The sequence below is a fragment of the Clupea harengus genome, chromosome 3 (assembly GCF_900700415.2).
Source record: "Clupea harengus chromosome 3, Ch_v2.0.2, whole genome shotgun sequence".
Taxonomy (NCBI): Eukaryota; Metazoa; Chordata; class Actinopteri; order Clupeiformes; family Clupeidae; genus Clupea; species Clupea harengus.
The window spans coordinates 29772499-29793959 of NC_045154.1; the positions used below are offsets into that span (position 1 = coordinate 29772499).

The following is a 21461-nucleotide window of genomic DNA, read 5'->3' on the forward strand; positions in this document are numbered from 1 at the left end:
CACTCCCCTCCTGCAGCGGTGTGAGAGAAAGCGACAAGGTCTGTCTTTACTCCATGTTTGTGTCTGTGTGTGTGTGTGTGTGTGTCATTGAGTGGTAATACACCTCTCCTGAGTGTGGGGGTGGGTGGTGGGGATGGGGTGGGTGTTGAGAGCGTCAGGGCGGAATCGGACCCCATTTAATGACGCCTGAACCTTAATTTCGCTTTTCATATTAAAAACAGAGAACTCCTGCAGGCGGCTTCTCAGGTAACCAGGCAATCAGCAGGAGTGATGGTTATTTAACATTCCATTTCAATTCACCCAGAGGTTTTATTAGCATGGGGCCATTGTACTACAATGCTAATCATCAAAACATTTAGGAGTGCATGCTTGAGTGTGTGTGTGTGTGTGTGTGTGTGTGTGTGTGTGTGTGTGTGTGTGTGTGTGTGTGTGTGTGTGTGTGTGTGTGTGTGCGTGTGTGCGTGCGTGTGTGTGTGTGTATGTGTGTGTGCACAATGTCTGAGAGAAATGGAGAACGAGAGAAAAAAGAAAGAGAGCATGTGTGAATGCATGTGGGATAATTGAATTTCTTTTCAATTATGCTGATAGAGTGATTCATGCCAGACAAACTAGTTTATCTAAAATCTGTTCCATAACATATTGGAAAAGCATTTTTGTACAAAAGTACTTTTTTAATTTAGGTGTACTTGCAGTATAATAATGCTTCCTGTATCATGTCTCTGCCACTTAAGTATGGTATAATTTCCATGAAAATGGTTGACGTCAACCCAGTTTGTATTTAAATTAGTATGTATTTTGACATTATACTGGTATTTTTTTTTAAAAGACCACTGTCAAAACCTGATCCGGTACTTTTTAGTCATACTGGAAAGGGGATTTTGTCAGGGGGATTTTGTCAGGGGGTATCATATTAAACTAGGGAAGACACAAATGAAAAAGGAGACACTGTCAGACACCATGGAGGTAAAATGAATAGAAAAGACATAATACAATAGGCCACTTACTTGAGGATCACACAGCCGGAGCCGGAGGGAGGTGCCGTCCAGAACACCTGAATCCTGGTGCGTCTCCTGGGAGTACTCTCAGTCACAGCAGGAGGACAGTTGCTCATAAACTGAGTGTCATCCTCGTCGATGATCTGCAGGACAGCAAGAAAAGGAGTTCAGAAGAACACCCGGGGAACAGGGACAAGAGGCAGGTCTTGCACTCTGTCAGAGCACAATTAGCAAGGGTGGACATAGACGCTAATTAACGCAGGACCCAAACACAGGCATTAGGCACAGAATTAAATGTTAACATTCCGCAAAGCATTATGGGGTGAACTATTACACAGACGGAAGAGTCTACCCCCTACACGGTACCCCCCACCCAAGTGGTTAGCTGTCCCCAGCAAGCACACACAAGTCCCTGGGTCGATGGGGAGTTGATTGGGCATGGTTGCCCCCAGCACCTTCTCCAGCCCTGGCAACGGCAGAGGCCTGTGAAACAGTAGGAGGCTGGAAAACAGTCCAAATGAGTCCCTGAGGTGTTGGGGAGACGATCAGGACCGGTCGCAAAGCATTATGGGGCGAAGTGTGCTACCCTCTGCCAGCTACAATATTTATGACCACTGGTGGAAACGTAGGCGCTGTTCGAGTTTGTCATTGAAAACTTTTGAGAGCTCGACAAAATGCCTAGCAAACACCAGAAGACAGTAGCTTAACTATGTACTCTAAATCGTCTGGAATGTCGTGACATGCATCAGGACATCCCTCAAGACGGAAAATGTCGACAGGCTGGTGTTTCCGGCTAAGAACTTTGAGAGCTAATGGCTATTGGATGCTATTTAGTTTCCATTTTTTTTGTTATTTCTGTCATACTGTGTAAATCGTGTTAATAATTAGAGGCCTCCTCATGATTATTGTTTTATTGTAACTGTTCATTTAGAGCAACTCTTCAAGCCACTTTTCATGTTCATAATGTTAATGAAAAAATATTTTTCATAGCTTAATTTTCTTGATTACTTTTTTTTTCACTTTTGAAATGCATATTTTTGGTGGTTCTGCTACTGGAAAGATAAAATGGTATTAAGTGTTTAAACTTTAGATGATAAATACTGTGAAATAATAAAGATCCCGTCCTACAATACTGTGATAAAATGTTTAGTCCATGTCGCCCTTCCCTAATATGTGTTGACCCTAGCAACAAAGTCAGGAATTCAAATCTCGTTTAGGGACACAAATAAAAGTAAAAAAAAGTTTGCATTCAGTCGAATGTCCTCTGCTGTAGTTATTTCAGATGGGTCTTCCACAGAACAAGGACTTGTGCCGGAAGCTACATTATTACACTCTAAATCGAAATCTATATGCATTGAGCTGGTCTGCTCTTCAGAACGGTAATTTAGAGGGAGGATGCTTAACGTGTGAACAATTCAGTGTAATCTGTTTTCTGCAATCACTCGCACTGCGTCACACTCCAGGAATCTCAGGAGACAGGATCAATACTGCATTTCACAGTCACACAAGGCCGACTGTGCTCAAACATTCAAAATATTTGGTGCACACACACACACACACACACACATATATACACATACATTTACACGTGGGTATTGTACTGTATTGAATTGTATGTAACAAGATCTCTGGATTGGCTCACTGTGATTCAGATACTTTTTTTTTTCTCCAAGCACTCCCTGTGCAAGTCTATTCAGACTGTTTTGTTCCAAATGCTATTCTTATTGAATGTTCCAGGTTCATGAGTCTTGCTCACCAGCAAAAACAAAAATATGATATTTTTGAAAGCTGAAAGCACTCACAACATTTGTTGGGCTTTATCTGGTTGGTAAAAGTTTAAATTTGAAATAATAGGGCACCATTCACCTCATGAGATATCCAAACGGAATCGTTCAGGAAATAATGAAATTGAGTATTTTGCAGCCTGCTGGATGTTGATATATCCGCCAAACACTTCATACTGCACATAATCTAATAGGATCTTTTGTCATTGCTGATGCGATGGAGAACTATTGAACTGACAGACTGCAGCTGAGGCTACATTACATAAACCCATTTTCTAACAGCATGGAAAGAGGAAACAAGGGTTTTCTCACCGAATCCCAGGGTGCTACTAACCTCCGTCAGAACCTTTAAGTAGCTCCAGCCAAGTTCCCCGCACTCCCACCCCAATAAGAAGCTAATAAAAGCCAGGCACGCTAACCAGCCGACTCATGCAAACTTGACCTCTGCCCTCTCTGGGTGTCCGCCAGCTGCCCTCAGCGTCGCAATAACACTGACTCAACAGCTCCACTTTCCTGAGAACTAACACAAATATGTGGGTCATTTTCCTAACCCCCAACACACACACACACACACACACACACACACACACACCCACTCCTTTTTCAATCTTACACGGAGACAAAGAAATTGTAATCTTCTCCAAAGTGCTTTTCAGAATAAAAGCCTCTTTGCTGATGTTCTGAGCTGTTTCAATTACGCTCACCTGCTCGCCAGGCCCCCCGCAGCGGCGCCTCGGTCCGCCTCACCACCGCACAAACACACACTGTGAGGCGGGGATAATTACTTTCTCTCCTGACTGTCACCACCAGCTTCAGGTGTTTCTATGAAACTACTGTACACACTTCTAGCATCCACAGATGTGCCACTCCTGTCAGTCAAATGGCACCCCAAAAGTGCAGCAAGAGATTTGAGTCATCGAGATTTAAAGTCAGTATAATAATATCATTCTTTTGTCGCTCATTAATTGGTACAAGTCAATTTGTTTCTATGTGGGACACTCTTTCTGGAGGTGGAAACGGGGGGAGGCATGGCGGGGGGGAGTAATTGTTGTTGTGTGCTAAAGTGGCTGTCATATCTGAAAGGCAGGCAGCCAGCCAGGAAGTGGAGAGCAGTGGGAGAGGCAGCAACACAGAGGAAAGTGGAGCGCCTGGCTCGACAGATTGGCCCAGCTCGGCTCGGCTGGCTTCTGCATCATTTTACAAGTGAAGTTAGGACTAAAAGTCGTTTAGATCTGGTCGTTAGATATTCAGGGGCCGATATTTGCAAATTCTTGATTATCTGTCATCTGAATATTTTTTTTTTTTTAAATCTATATCTAAAAAACGTTTTAAAGCAATGTGTGTACTATTCTGGAACATCCTCTCTATCAGAAAATATCTTATGGGTATGGCTGGTAAATTCCCTCAATGGCTGAGACAGACAACCTATCTGACCTTAAAAATAAAACTTTTCTCAGACCTGCCGCTGGAAAAGATGGAAGGTATATATCCAGTAAAAGTGTAATGCTCAGACCATGCCATGTAAATTGCAGTAGGCTGATTGTCTATGCTTAGGTTAAAAAAGATATATATAATATAAAAAAAATTATTTACATTTAGACATTTAGTCATTTAGCAGACGCTTTTGTCCAATAATACTTATATAATAATAAGGACTAATTGGTGCGCTTATGCAACAGTTAGAACAGTTTAATACTGCACATTTAACAAATAGTAATGTATATTTATCCTTCAAATGAAACACTCTCAAATGAAATGTACCCTGAAGCACAGCCCTTCTGAATTACTGTCGCAACTTAAGCAACAGTTCACGAAATTAAACTTCAGCTCGTTTGTGGTAGCATTGCATGTCAGAACGTTGCGGCAAGGCTGAAAGTACTCGCCACTTTGATGAGTCTTCATTTGGCCTCATCATCATAATGGAAATCAAGTTATTAAAATGCATTTGCAGCACACAGTTTGCTCTTCACTTTCTTGCTCACACAAAAATGACTTATGAGCTAATGGGCTAATTATGGACTTATGAGCTAATTTGAATACTTTTAACATGCTTTAGTGTGGAAACAAATCTCTTGACAACATGAATTATTTGAATGCACTGAACTTTGCAAACCTCTTCTGTGAATCCATTTAAAGCATTGGGTGAGTTGCATTAAAAATGGTAAGCCCACAATTCCTCCTACAATATAGCCCTGAAATATTGGTTATCATTCTCCTTTTGTCACAGATTTATTTTTTTTAAACCTGAAAACAGCAAACAGCAGAAAAACAGAAAACAGAAAAAAACAGAAGCAGAAAAAACAGAAAAAACAGAAAACAAAAACAAAAAACAAAAGAACAAAAAAACAAAAGCAGAAAAAACAGAAAACAGCAAATCAGTCGACCCCTAGTTGGTGCTGGGGTGGGGGGATTTGGTAAGATGTGCGCTGACGTTCTCATGGACAGAGGGGACAGAGGTGAACACAGCGTCCCTCCACAGGCACAACATGCTTGGGGACCCCCACCCCAGCACCCCTCTTCAAGGGATTAGGGTGGGATGGATTGACTGGCACTGAAGCAGACTCTCTCTCTCTCTCTCTCTCTCTCTCTCTCTCTCTCTCTCTCTCTCTCTCTCTCTCTCTCTCTCCCTCCCAGAAGGAGACAGATAGCACGGTCAGGTGATGAGCAGTTCTTTCCCCCATGATGGCCTGGCTTTTTGAGTGGCACCCCTGATTTCTATGGGGAGGCACAAGGCAGAGGAGCTTCAGAGCGGCGCGGCGCCCCTCTCGGCAGGCATGGCTGCTTTCAGGCACGGCTTTGATTTGGCATTCAGCAGCCTTGAGAGGCCAAACAAACAACCATTTCCGCATATAACTCCGAATGAGGTTGAGCACGAGGGGAGCAGGGAAGGGATGACTCTCATTTGCATTACAGTCAATGCGGGGAGAGACAGCTGAAGCTGGGCCACATCACTGCCTGCATATTCTTTTTGCCAGCAGGAAACTTTCACAACTAATCAATGTTTTGGGGTTACACACAAAATAGGAGAAGAGCTGTTCTTTTAACTTCACTTATCTTACCTCAGATCCCTTTACTAAAATCCCTACAGGTCAGTATGGCTGCTGGTAACAAGAGCTGTGCCAATATAAATATCAGTGAAGATGAACACCAAGGGACATGAGTGTGTTTCATTTAGTTAAGCGTGTATGCATGAGTCAATAAACACGAGACCAAAGGGTTCTTTTCAGAGTTTGGGCTTTGGGACTTGTGGGTCACTCTGCATAGCTCAGTCATTCCCAAAGAGCATCTGGCCTACGGCTCATTTGCAGGGTTCAGTGGCAGACAGTGGATGATTCCAACTGATTGCACTGATGAAGCCAAGAGACGAGGGTTATGTCTTCACAGAGCACGCCTCTGGGGGGGGGGGGGGGGGGGGAGTTGGTAGAAGTGTTGATTGGGGAATTGTCCCCGGAATCAGACAAAGAAAATGCTGGGCTTCCCTTCTAAAAACCTACCCACAATGTTGATGGTAGGCACATCCACTATGGCACTGTTATGTTCACGTCAATGCTACAGGAATGAAGAGATGTCAAACTCAGTTAATACTAATGGTTAACCTTCATATTTAAAACGATTTCAACCCACAGTTGTATCCAGACACAGTAAGTGAGACTATACACAATGATACCATCAGGATCCTGCGCTTGTTAATTGTGAGATTTTATACCTATTGGGTATACATTAAATACCCAATTGTGGGGTACTTTAGTGGAAAAGGAGTATGGCTGTGGTTCGTACATCACCACTCTTCTCAGCATCTCTTACGTAGCTGTAGCTGAGGCAGCACACATCACACACTGTCACATCACTTTGTCTTCTTCACCAGGCATTCAAGCCACCTCAATGTAGTTATTGTGCTTCAGGCATTTTCATTTGGTCTGTCAAACAGAGCGGCAAGGCGTGTGAGATTGAAGGGGAAAGTCAAAGATAACAAACTTGGCTTGTGCTGCTCAACACAACAGGCGTACAAGATCTGGTTAAACAAAGGTCTGGCTAAGAGCACTTAGGTTTATTTTACTTGCATTTTTGTCGTAGAAATGAAAACAAAAACTTTTTTTTTGTGTTTGAACCAACTCCAAACTAAACGACTCCTATCTAATCTAAAGTTCTGCCTGAATAATGAAATCTCAGTTAGGGACCTGAGATTGCTGTGCAGCTGCTATGCAATACTTTTCACGACAGAAGTTGTAGCACAGGTCGCACACAAAAGAAAGTCATCCCTCTAAGTATATATTGACATCTTGAATTCCAGCTGGATTTCCTCCTTACCATGGCAACCCCAGGGCAACCCAGAGAGCTCCGCTGAGAGTGGCCACAGACTGTAAATCTTTAATACGACCAATAAAACTCGCTGACACACACCCCACAACCTCTCGCTATACCAACAGCACTGTCTCCAAGTTAGATCAGAACAAGTTCAGCTCCCGGACATCGGTCTATTGCACTTTCACTTAGATGTCACATCTCCCAACCGTTTTAAATTGAAGTTTTAAATCGTGAAAAAGTGATAAAGGCAAGCTTTTTTTTTTGTCTCACACACTGATAACAGCATGCTCTCAGTTTTCTTTTACCGCTGTAAATTGTTTGTTTTGAACATGCTGCCAGACACATTCTAGGAGAGAGGCCAAACTATTTAAAAGAGGACCAGTGTATGTTCATTAAGCTTTTATATCCTAATCAGCACTTCTGCTGGCAGGCTTCTGTTTTTTGTTGTACACACCGGCTCATGTTAAAAATATACGCAAAATGTATTCTGCCGGTTAATTGGGTCCATAGCACACTGAGGGTAATGTGGGGAAATACAGGCCACTTTTCCCTCATGAGAAGACACTGCACAAAAGATTGTCTTCTGATTTGGAAAGTTGACTGTTCCCATAATATTTTTGTTACACAACACTTGATTGGAACAAATCTGATAACCAAAGGGTTTTTCTATTAAAGACATTTTAGGATGCTGCAAACACACTTTTTTTTTGGAAAGCTTGCCTTTGGCCTGGTTGTCTTGTTACATGAGTAAACTTCAGGCCTTAGTTCCATAAACATTCAACGCCCTCTGAGGGGAAACACTCTCCTTTCCATCCAGCAGGAACTAAGTGAAAACAAAAAAAAGGCCACTGCCTATCTCAACAAGCAGACATGTCTGAATACAAAAACAATCATTCCTGTGTTTCTCTGCCTATGACAGTGCATTTGGTAAATCCCCTCCCCAACAAGCATGCCTGAAAAGGAGTTACATGTATGACCTTTATGAACATCCAAAGTGGCATTATAACATCAGTGGAATGTGATCTGTTTGTTTCAGTCTGAACCTGATGACATGAAAGTGGGCGCTTATGCCTTAAGTGTCTTACCTGGAAACTGCCAGCATGATCATCATCACGCAGTCCCTCTCGTCCCTCTTTCAGGGCAATGAGGGTAAAGCCCCGGAAAAATGCTGGGCTGGAGGCATGCAAACTCACTAGAAACAAGAGGGAGAAGACAGGGGGAGAGATATATATAGGTCAGATATGACAGAGATGAGCTGCATAAAAGGTTAGCCCTCCCAGGTGTGTAAAAAAGTACCAGACGCTAACTGTTTGGGCAACGTTCGTGAAATTCTTAAGCACTTGCTTTTTAGTGCATTCAATTCTCTGGCCCAACTCCTTCAGGGAAGCATGTAGAGTCATGCTGAAGAGGCTATGCTGAGCCTCCGTGACACACCTGAAGGTAAATATGCAGCTGAATCCGGCGATCAGTAGGCATGAAGTCATTCCATCCACACCTTAACGACTACACTCAGGCGAGTTCACGTACGGGTTCAGCGGCCATCAAATGAAATGTCACTCTTCCACAGGCATTTATTGCAGTTATAGTCTCGGAAAGAGGTGCAAATGATACCCTCTGGGAGTGTCTGTCTGTCTGTCTATTAATCCTATATGTGCAAGTACGAAAAGTGTGTGGAGTAAAGGACACGTATAGCCGTTTATCCCAAAGAGTCTACATGTTTTAAAATACGGAATGCTCGTTTGAAAAAACAGACAACTGTAGGACATTGAAACAAGGACGCTAATGAACCGAACATTTGATTTAATTTGCAATCTACAAATGCGTGTGTATGTTTAATGAGAGCATATTTTTTTCTGAACGGATGTCACTTTGCTCAAACCAGGTGGTGTGCATATTGTTAGTATCTTGTTGACAAGAAAGTAACGTGCGTGCATATCCACACTGCCTAACTTAGATGCGTCCTCTGTGTGGAAGTAAACTACTAACTTTTGGTACCCATCTCAATGCAGACATATTACATACAGTTGTCTGACTCTCTTCAATTCATTTGCTATGGAGTGTGTTTTCAAACGTCATGTTGTCGTTTTAGAATTGTGCGCACGGATTCAGAACCCGAAGCGCACATCTTCCATATCATTTTCAAGTTTACAAATAGATGCATCACATAAAACAGCGTGCGTCTTTCCTGTTTCAAAGCAGCCTACCTCTATAGGTACTCCCAGGCTGGTAATTTTCTGGATCTCCTTCAACCCTTAGCCGAAACTCGTGATGGCCATCCCTCCGGGTGCCCTGAGTCTGAGCCCGCAGAATCCTGCTGCAATAGCCATCCGATTTTGCCGATCTCTCCGTCAATTCGTCTGTAAAGGCGAACGCGTTGCGCACAAAACTGAACAACACGTACAGCACTACCAGGGTAAATCGACACATCCTCATCATTGCTACTTTGACCGGACTTGCTTTTCAGACCGTCGCAGCTAAATTAATTCGGTGTCTTGTAGGCACACAGGACAAAAAAGAAATACCAACTGCCGGAAAAAGGGACCAAACTTGTCTGTGAGCCCATTCACTTGGCTGGAGACGGGTGAGGAAAAAGGACAAAATCCATGCTGGCGTTGAGTGGTCCTTTTCAGTGATAGACCTACAGCTGAAGTGTGAGGGCTACTAGTAGAAAGAGCGCGGGATGTTGACTTAAGCGCGGTGTCATTCACAAGCATTCAGGAAATAGCCAAACGGAGCGCAGCAGCAGCAGCAGCTGTCTCCCTCGTACCAAGCGGAGGGAGAGCGAAAGTGAAGAGATTTAGCCAGGAGACTTAAACAAAATCCAGACATTCCTGCCAGTAGCTATTGTGAGGACAGGCGCGTTGACATTCTTAGTGAAAGCAGGGAGTTGCCAACCAATGTTTGCACAGCCGTTATCCGTGGCAGGAGAAGTGCAAGACACTATCAGGACGAGACGAAAGTTTAAACAATGCGAAGGTTTATTTATTTTTTGATTGGGAAAATTAATTTTGGGTTCATGAGGTTATTGGGTTATTGCCCCAACGAATTGCTATACAATAAGGCAAGTTTATTTGTATGTATTTCCTCTCACTAAACTGACGTGGGCCTAATTAAAAATGGATTGCCGACGGTGCGACATATCTCTTTGCATGCATCACAATGCCAAAATTGAGTCTGCACGGATCCACACGTTGACCAGTAAGCCTGTGGTCTTTCAATAAAACGCTACACCAGTAGATGTCACCAAGAGTATCCCCTCAGCTCCCCTATGCGACTTTCAGAAGGAGCTGAAGAGATGCACAGTTCGTCTGACGTAATCATTTGATGTAAGATCAAAAGTCCGTGTTATTTTCGACGATGAAGAGCATATTATAAGCGTTTTATTATTATTATTATTATTATTATTCATGTTTATCTCATGTCTTTTATAATTATCTTGAAAACAGATTTGATTCAAGTTTATCATTGATGAGACTGATTGCAACAATTATTGTAGCAGGATCTACAGGTACGCCTGGACCACATGGCTTACCTCACCTGTGCTTGACGGCTACCTCACTGCTTGCACTCATGTGTGTCCACATCACCACCGAGTGATGTGCCTAGTTAGATGTGCCTTGCTAGTGCCTGCCCTGATAATCAACAGATATTTTCACTGTCTATTTTTGCTGAGAGCTGTGCGCCTTCACAGGTGTGGTAAGCGGTGTGGCAGGGGCCTTAAACTGTGCAATATACACATTCTGGATTGGTTAAGGTCTATCAGAAATGTTTTCTGCTAACTGATTTGACCTCTGCTCATATTGTGCATAACTGATAAATAACACAAATAATCGACATGCCTTATCTGCTAAATAAAATGTAAAATGACTTTCATCCATCACTATCTACAGTCAATATATTTAAATTGTTGTTCGCACATTGGTCAGTAATAGTGTGTGTTCTCTGTCATTTTGCCTACGCTCAAGACATTGTCAGCTAGACTGAAGGTTATCTTATCAGCATGCTGATAGGAGAAGAGATCTGACAGGTGCTTATCAACCCATATCTCACATAATCAGAACATTGTCCTCTATCTGATAGAGGGGATTGTTGTTAGTGTCTTCAGGAGGCAAACCATTGCCTGAACCCTTTAGATCTGACACTGTTGTCTCCATATCTGTCATCTGCAATTGGTGCAAATGAAATGAATTAGCCTGCCAACATTTCTTGGGTCTGCTAGGATGGGTCTTTTTGTGGCTGCTTCGGAGGCCTTGTCAAAGAGACTAATTCAGCTTTTGTAGTGGGGATAGAAGCCTTCTTCCATGCCTCCCTGGCCAAATGCATTAGGGCTGCATTAGAGTGGGTTCTCCTGAGTCAGACGATCTCTCATCTGTGATGTGGGTGCTCTCTTGTAAGTTTGAACACATTTCCCCCCCTTCACTCGCTGCATTCCCCCGCCGGCTCCGCAACATAAATCTAAATGCGATAGCTTGCATCACCCTGTGGCAGATGGACCCATCAATTCACCCATAACATTTTTCAAGTGCCTATCCCTGTTATGTACCCCTAAAAAGAAGAAAATAAAAACGATCACAAATGAAAATGGATGTATGCGATGTAAGATTGTTGTAATTTTAAATGTATATTTTAATGTTTTACCACGTATCCATCTATCCATCATAATGTGCATGAGAAAGAGAGATGTACACACACAGAATGTGGGAAAGAGAGGGAGTTAGAGAGGAAGAAGAACAAGCAAAAAGCAAATGCATGCACACATAGCTATAGACCACATCCCGTGGGTGGTCATCCAGTATTATCAATACAATACATGAAGAACTAAAAAAGCAGAAAACATGACAGATTCAGGTCAGCATTACAATAGCAGTAGCAGATGAAAACATACAATTTATTCTGGTGGGGAAAAAAACTATTTTTCTACATGAACAGAGGCTGAATAATGGGTTTGCCATTTTAAAGGCTGGATGACTTTTTTAAACTTCCTGTTTACTATTTATGTTTCTTTCCTCCTGAGAGCGTGCTGCTGAGTCCACATTTACTGAGCGAATGCACTGTAGCGACAGGATGTACATAAAACCACTCTGACTGCACCATAATATAGCATAATATAGTTGTTCTAAGGGAAATGGCTCTGTGTGATGAAAATACGTACGATTACATTATAAAGGCTAGAAAGCTTTGTTGTCGTAATACTGATTAAAATATCTTCTATCCACAATTCTATCAGCATAGTGAGGCACAGTGCAGGCCAAATGCAAAAGGAAGGATGACATTGATGAAATTATTTTAAATATAATTTTTCAGATGGCATTCAAATATTTAAGGATATTGCTTATTAGTTTTCTTAGCTTTTGGTCAATCACGGTGAAATCTCAGGCGACGGCCACACATGATGGGCTTCAGGAACTCCTGGAGGTTAATTCTGAGGGACCGCAGAGGTGCGTCCACAGTTTAGGCACACTTTGTTGCCATTTTACACGCAAATCTATTCAAGAAAGGAAAAAAACAATCATGAGAAGGACACAATCTGGGACCTTGCATCAAATTTTGATTGCACATTTTTTATGGGCCCCCAGCGTCACACAAAGCCTTCGCCTAAAATCTCAGGTGTAGAAAATCTCCCATATATATGTTAATCACTTGCAGCATCAGCAGAGTTTGAACAACTTGTAGTCCAGGGGCCAGGGAGGAATCTACAGGGCTGAATAGTTTCCCCGCCCCTTCTCTCTCTCTCTCTCTCTCTCTCTCTCTCTCTCTCTCTCTCTCTCTCTCTCGCAAACACAGACACACACACACACATAAATACGCACATGCACACACAGCATACACACACACACACACACACACACACACACACACACACACATGCATGAACACATACACAGTATAGACACACACATGCACACAGACAAACACACACACACACACACACACATAAGTATGCACATGCACACACAGAAACAACACACAGCCTACACACACACACATGCATGAACACATACGCAGTACAGACACACATATGCATACAGACAAACACACACACACACACTGCCCTACACACACACACCCTCCGACACAGACAGGCTTTCACTCTGCGATGTTTGTTTCAACTGAGAGCTTTGTTGTTGTTGTTGTTGAGGGAGGTCTTTGCACTGTTTGCTGCTTTAAGCAGATCCTGTGATCAGACTTGATGCACCAATGTCAGGCTTCCTCTGCAGGCTGACAGCTGGCCCGGGATGAAGAGTGTCTCTCGGCTGCTGAATGGGCACTGTGATATTCCTGACTTCCTTGTGTTTGATCAATTCTAACTAACTTTAACTTCTAGTCACTTTTCCAGCTGACTAATTCATTGCGAACGCGAGCTGCAGACCCTCATGACTAGACAGGTTCTGCAAATGATTTCTGAGATCTTTCATATATTTCATGTCCTTGTATCCACTCATTATTCATGAAGTTCCAGACCATCTCCTGTTCCACAGTCTCCATCGTACCAAGAGCACAAGAGGGCTTCCACCTGGAGGTTTCCCATCAAAGCAGGGTTTACTGCAGCATACTCTTCCACTCCCAGCCCAGCCCAACTTATCTGTACTTTCACTAGGTTTGCTGTTGCTGTGGTTTTGAAGAGGAAAGGCAAAGTGTGGTATTTGGCAACCTGTGACATGACAATGTGATATGAATGAGATATGAATTGCACTATTCAAATGCTATTCAAAAGACAAATGTCCAAGTTAAATTAGTTCAATGATCTGTATAATTGCATATTTAAAACCCACTGTAACACTGCTAATGTTTATTATGTTAGATTTTTTTTATTATTATCTTGAGCAGGAGATTAATATGCCCACATTTGGGAATATGCTTGCTATGGAATATATCAGAGTGAGTGCCCTTGACAAGCCTCGTATTAGCTATCTGGGAAACAGGACTAGTACTCAGATAGCTAAGGAAGCAGACTACGCAGTGCTTATGATTTCTTTACAAATAAATCTGTACACTACGCTGCATACATAATTATGATGTCAATGTGGATATTTTTAACACTGTAATAGACACAGCACTATAAGTGATCCAAATGAATTCCTTGCAGGAAAAGTAAATGTTATATAAAGAAATTATTTTTAAGTTACAAAGGAAAAATATAATGATTTTACCCAGAACGTAGGAATGCACAATTACAGTTGTTCTCGATTGATTACATTCAAAAACTGGAACTTATGGCACAATGACCACAACCTGTAACTCATGTGCCAACTCCCTAAACCAATTCTGCTAAACTATAAGCACAATTATGTGCTTTAGACACAGATTTCAATTGTTAACCGCACTTTCTTCAACTCACAACACACAATTATCTGCTTTAGACACAAATTTCAATTGTTAACCACACTTTCTTCAAAACACTAAACACCATCCTCTCTACTTTGCACACTTCATCAATGCCAAAACCTCCTTGTTTTCAGACAGAACACACTGCTATTCAATTGGCAAAACTTCCATTTCCAAGGCTGTTGTGCAATTTTAAATCAAAGCTTTAGCAATATGATGGCCACAGGTTAGCTCCTGGTTTGGAGAACAATTGATGGCAACATTGAAGTGAGAGGTGATCAGAAAGGCAGAGGAGTGAGAGTAAGAGGAGGAGGAGGAGGAGGAGGAGGAGGAGGAGGAAGAGGATGGAGAGAAAGAGCAAGAAGGAGAGCCATTATCTCTGATGAGATTCGGGCCACTGTGGTCAACCCTGTGGTCAACCATGGTTTGACCATGCAGGAGGCTGGCCAGAGGGTTCAACCAAATATAAGCCGCTTCTCAGTTGCATCCATTCTCTCGACATTCAGAAGAGGGAATAGGTAAGAAACACTACTATGACAGGAAAACACTAGTTTGAATGCCTTATCAGGAGCATAGTATTCTTGTATTTTCCATTGTACTGTATCTGTAAAATTACGTAAACAAATACAAAGTGCAACCATTGATGACCAAGACTAATTCCTAAACATCAATACAGTGAGCCTAGCCACAGTGGACTGTGTTCTAAGGCGGAACACCTTGAGAATAAAGCAGGTGTACAGGGTGCCTTTTGTCAGAAACTCCGACAGTCAAACAGTTATGCTATGACTATGTGCAAGTCATATACATTTCCACAACTGATTGCGTCCTATCAGCACTGACACATTACTGTACTGTATTGCAATCCAATCCAATGTTACAGTTTTTCTCGATTGCTTACACACATGAAGCATGCCTCGTTTTCTCAAAACTCTAAACACAAATCCCTAAACCACTCACACAAAATGCAACAACATTCACAACACTGTGTAGGTCTATTTCTGATAGCACATTGTCAATATTGTCTTGAGCTAGAACAGGATGCAGTAGTTTTTTGTCCTTTTTTATTTTACATTTTTCTTTCTTTTTTGTTGTTGACTGTACTGGCCTATATCCTATTGTTTGTTCTGTGCAAATCATTTACACATTCATTTGTGTTTGCTGTGATGTATAGGCTACAGCACTTTTGGAAAAAATAAAGAAATATTTTAGTTGTTACTGTATATTTGTGTGTTTTTTTATATTTGCGTAAAAACATTATACAGTTATATTTTACTACAGGAGTAAGCTTATAGTAACATAATGTTCCTGATAAGGCCTTCATACTGATGTTTTCCCATTTCATAGTAGTGTTTTCCATTGAGCACATCAGTGTTCAATCGATGCTTAGAATGTCTACTCATATAATGGGCTGTGTTTGTCATTAGAAAACAAAGTACCCTTTTGAGGTGACATAACACTGTTTTGAAAGCAAAGTTGCCTTTTGCAGGATATATAAAGGGTTTTGCATTTTGTGTGAGTGGTTTTGGGATTTGTGTTTAGAGTTTTGAGGAAACGAGGCATGCTTTCAAAAAATGTGTGTTAGCAATCGAGAAAAACTGTATTATGCAACTAGGAAATACATTATGTTTTAAAATGTGTTTTATTTATTATGCCCACTGCTGCTCCACTGGGCAGTCGTATAGTGTTTGTCAGAGATGTCTTTTCTGCTGTTTCTTTCCCCCTCTGGGAGGCACATGACCCTACCTCACTATTACTCCTTTGAGGAGTAGCGCCACCTAGTGAATAATATTCAATGCTAAAATCTAGCGCTTTACTAGCCAATATCTTGTGATGTAAAGGTTCAAAGTTCACGGAATTTGACACCACAGTTTGCAACCACATATTTTGGACGTACACCAAATTTCATGAGTTTTGTCCATAGGGGGCCGCTGCAACGGACGCATTTTGATATCTCAAGAACAGCTTCAGCTAACGTTTTTGAACTTCGACATGCCTATACTTGGCTACACTCTTTGTATGCACATCCAGTTTTGTTACATTTTTGTCCACAAGGGGGCGCTGAAACTGACACATTTCAATATCTTAGGAACCGCTTAAGCTAAAATTTGCAAATTTGTTATATTTATACTTAGCTACATTTGCTCTGATCTCCTGAAGTTCCATTCAATCTTTTCATACTCGGGACAGTTTGCACATTGTGCTTGGAGCCCGATGATTGCTGCCTGTGGCTACTCTTTTAACCGACGTGAAATAATCACTCCGTTGATTTTGGATTGCAATTCATGATGCTGACAGAAAGATCATATCTCAGCAATTATGTTATGTCATGAAACTTGGTATATGGACTCAGGATCCCTTCCTGAGGTGGGGCAGAAATATGGCACCATTTGACCACTTAAGGGCGCTGTAATAAGCACGAATGATAAAATGACATGACATGATAAAAACAAGACATGATAAAAACAAGACAAAAAAAAACAAGACATGATAAAAACAAGACAAAAATAACATCATGAAATATTCCCAAATGTTTCAAATTCAATGAATATTTGTTTTTGTTTCTAAAATATTAGTTTTTTTGTGATTAATAAATTGCCATAAAGGCCTGATAAAATATGATACAAAACAACTATCATTTTTGTAAATTACTACTATTTGTATTAATTTTTTATTTAATTTAAATCCAATAAACACTTGACTTGTGTCAATGTGTGTCAAGTGTTACAGGGATAAATTACATGTATAAATATATATATTATTCTTTCATTTTATATATGTGTCAATACGGTTTGTATTACCTAGTTTCACTAGTTAAATTCTTGCTTATTCTGTCACTTTATGCGGCGGTCATATTAAGCACCACTATACAGCGCTACATCTAGTTTCATCAACTAACAACATGCAAGTCTCTAGTGTATTTGAATGCATTGAATGGAGCATTGTCTTGTATCAGTATCATGGACATTTTGAATGATGTTTCTTCTGGTACCACTGCTTGAGGAAGGTGGCCTTCAGAAACTGGCAGTAGTTTTCTACAAAAGCTCAAGCAGCCTTTGCTTTAGGTGGTGGGATTCCCTGTGGAACTTGCTGACTCATGGAATGTATCAGACTGAAGGCCTTTCGTGCACATCATACTTTCTGTAATATATCAGAACCGTTATGTTGACATAATTCATTTTCGATGGGCTAGTATATCCATTACTTGGATAGAATTCCTTGTTTTAAAGTAAAGAGTGTGCTCTCTTTAATATTTCGTGGACACAATGAATGCCTGTTGCAGCACAAAATGCCTTCTTTATATGAGATAAGGTCTGTTACACTTGGCATCCTATTGGTTTCTGGATAGAGGAGAGAGGAGTAAGATGAGCCAGTGTGTAAGTTCACCCAGCACCTGTATCTAGGCAACCATATACAATGTGTTGTCATGTGACCCTACATTTAGTTTGCATTCTCAATTTCCATCTTGCTTGGCATATCAGGTATTATCAGTCTCACATCAAAAGTGATTTATCTTATTTTAAAAAGTTATATCCGATATGTTGATGAACTGGCAGTATGTAAAAAGGTGTTAGTGAATCAGCAAAAGTGTAGCACTGGGTTGCTAGACTAAGCACTTTTCCCAAAATAGTGGATGCAGCACAAAATGAGCCAGAACCTTAGGGGGTAAGATGAACCACTGGTCAAGACAAGTCTCTAAATTAGTGTTGCATCCTAACTGACCCTATATTTCATATTTTAGATGTAGCATAAGAGCAGTCATGCCACATAATTGCAGAAGAAAAACAGATAGGGGATCCATAGTCATGTGGTTGCAGCCCTAGTTTTTGTTTACCTCCTTGTGGATGACATAGAAGCATCACTCTCGTTTTGCCATATTGAATAGCACTTTCCGTACATACTGTATGTGACATGTGATATGTCATTGGCTACACTATTAGCCATTATACGGATGCCAAAACATTATGTGACATGGTGATTATATTATGTTTATGGCCTGAAGAATGTGCAATTATGCCAAACATACAGTTGAGAGACTGCACTGAAAGTGAAAAACAATAATCTGTGAATGTTCCTCAAAAGAATAAAAGGTTAATTAAATGTTCACATTCATTCCATGTCTACTTCTTAATCCTAGAGACTTAGCAAACCAGCTTTGGGTTTCATAACTGAAGACAAATTAGTTATAATATTTATTAATAAATACCAACCAATAAATAACGCACCTGAATTCAAGACATTCATCACTTTAAGCCACACCCTCTCTCAATAAAGCAATTAAGTCACCTGAAAATGTTTACACTGAGTGAATAACGAGGTTATTGTGGTTTTCAGTTGAAAAAAAAATGCCCTTCAAGATTCTCTTTCATTAGAATATGGACTTCCATAATAATTATGTACACAGTGTAGTCTACACAGCATTCACATTTCTCTGCATATTTATCAGTGCTAACCAAAATGTCAGATCACAGCTGTTCATTTACGTGTGAGGAAATGCACAGAAAAAAAGGTAGCTGTTGCAATCATGGCCTGTAAGGCAGGTCTACACGATAAGCCTTAGGCCTACACGTCATTACTCTAATGCCACTGATGCTGTCATGTTCATGTTTCATTGGAAAATATGAAAAAGATAATTTCATCCCTCAATGTTTCTCATTAAATTAGTGTGATTCCTCAGCCTATTTTTCAGTTTTTGACACATCACTTACTTTGTCAGATCATTTTATATCCTGATTCATGATATTGATACAGCTTGTGGTCTGTTCCTTGAACACAGCCATGTAAGAGCTCCTAACATATAAGACAAATGACCCACTCTTTGTGAAAAAGTGATTGTAGGTCTTGAAGGTGCTCACGAAGAAATGAGACCAATTGTGTACGAAACAATACAGTGTACACCTAGCTTGTTATACTTTCATATCCAAAATACCAGAGGTTCAGCCCATCATTCAGGATTTAGCATGTTATGACAACTGCCTTTAGTGGCTAAGTGTATTCCTGGCATGTCTGATAGAATGTTGCGAACTGAAACAGCGCCAGTTAAATAATGGAAATCACTAGACATGCCAAAACATACACTTCAAAAGGTGGTTGTCACAATGTGTCATGACAGTTTAACCTTGAAAATGTCCCTCGTAATATGTCGACAAAACTATGCCACTTGAAGTGAATTAGGTGTTCTGTAAACTTTGCATCAAAGTCCACGAAAGTAACCTTTATGATGGTGGACACCATTTGGAATTATAGAAATGATAACGTACACTAGCGTCATTTATCATCAAAGCCTTGCATTTGTGATGTAGCTTTGTGAAACAGTGTCTGAAAGTATAGTGTCCAAGTGTCTAATGTGGAATGGATGTAATGGCGTACAAATCCCAGCTAGTGTCATTTCTTCAGCCGAGCTCCCTTTTCTGGTAGGGCAGAATTTGGAAGTGAACTCGGTGACCTGCTGTCCCCATCCCCCTCCCTGCCTGCCTGGTGAACGTCCCTGGATGTTTACTCAGCAGGCCAGAACACATTCACAGAGAGAGAGAGAGAGAGAGAGAGAGAGAGAAAGGTAGGGCTGGAGGGGTCCGGTGGCTTCCTGTCCTAATCTGATGAACATTTCTGGGAGCTAATGTACTGTACAAGTCTTTTCCACTGCGGATTTCCATGGATTGAGGTACATATGAAGCTAATGAAACCCATCTGAACAAATCCTCCCATGGTTTGCTAATCTTAGGTGCAACAGGACCATTCAGTTTGATGTGGCAGAATTTGAAAGTGGAATAACGTCGGTTTACGAGGCTTGTGTTATGTTCCGTTTGACTTTGTTTACACTCCCAGAGATATCTGCGTGACCATTCACTAAAGAGACTGTAACTACAGTAATCTAATGTTCCTGCTCAATCAGCTTCTGTGCTCAACCTGGCTCAGCTGTTTAGACCTCTGCTATGGTTACATGTTGCAGTTTGACCTTTTCTTGTAAATCAACCATCATCTATATGCACCACAGATCTAAACACTGGAGGAAACACAGCGCACTGTGAGGACCTTCAGAGGAAAGAGAGAGGGAGGGGGGACGGAGGGGGGGGGGGGCGGAGGGGGCGGGGACCTGACTGGCAGACAAGCTGAGTTCCCGAACAAGCTGCAGCTGAGAGAATAAAATGCTGTAAAAATGGGCTTCTGACCAAAGGGCACCATTAAGAGCTTCCCAAAAGCCAGGAGCTCAGCAGATCCAGCGTTTGATGAATACATTATCACCCCCGGCCAATTTACAAGCACTGTAATGGATGGCTTCAGATGGCTTCTTTTCTTGTTCATTGGTGAAGAAAGGGAATATTTCTTTACTGGGAGATGACAAAGAAGACACCTTAGCCTCTCATCCGCGCCTCATGTAGTCAGCAATGCCTAATGCTTGATGCTTGCAATTCCACATTCACAGGTGGCTTTTTTATGCTGTTTAATTTGTAGCATTTTTTTTAAAGACTCTTGACTTCACACGGTGTGCACATTACTTTGGAAGTACACTTGTCTCTTGCCACTTGAAACATTTAGCTTTAGCTCAGGAGGAACCAGAAAATTGTACTCTCTCTCTCTGTGTTTGTGTGTGTGTGTGTGTGTGTGTGTGTGTGTGTGTGTGTGTGTGTGTGTGTGTGTGTGTGTGTGTGTGTGTGTGTGTGTGTGTGTGTGTGTGTGTGTGTGTGTATACTTTCAAAGTTGCCAGAAGCAAAACACTGACTGGTAAATAATTGAATGGCAGGCTTTGGCTGTGGACTGGGATGGTGCTCTGGATCTCAGGGTGTAACAGCAGAGCTGCATCAGCCACACAGTTCCCTTTCCACAGCAGAGCCACAGTTTAATGAGCATGATGTGGATGGGACCACTGGACTGAATGCCAAGCCCAACACACACACACACACACACACACACACACACACACACACACGCACGGACACACGCACGCAAACACACACACACACACACACGCACACACGCACACACACACACACACACACACACACGCACAGACACACATACGCAAACACACACACACACACACACACACACACAC

At 41.5% G+C, this 21461-nt stretch overlaps 1 protein-coding gene across 1 annotated transcript in view; it reads right to left on the reverse strand.

Annotated features, from left to right (window-relative positions):
• spon1b (spondin 1b) overlaps nt 1-9956 on the reverse strand; it is a 56296-nt gene extending 46340 nt beyond the window's left edge. The window contains exons 1-3 of the mRNA XM_012839157.3: nt 9289-9956; nt 8170-8276; nt 1005-1138 (exon numbers count right to left, since the gene is read on the reverse strand). Of these exons, the coding sequence (XP_012694611.2) occupies nt 1005-1138; nt 8170-8276; nt 9289-9520 (473 nt within the window). The 5' untranslated portion in view covers nt 9521-9956. The remainder of the gene's footprint in view (nt 1-1004; nt 1139-8169; nt 8277-9288) is intronic.
• Between the last annotated feature and the right edge of the window lie 11505 nt (nt 9957-21461).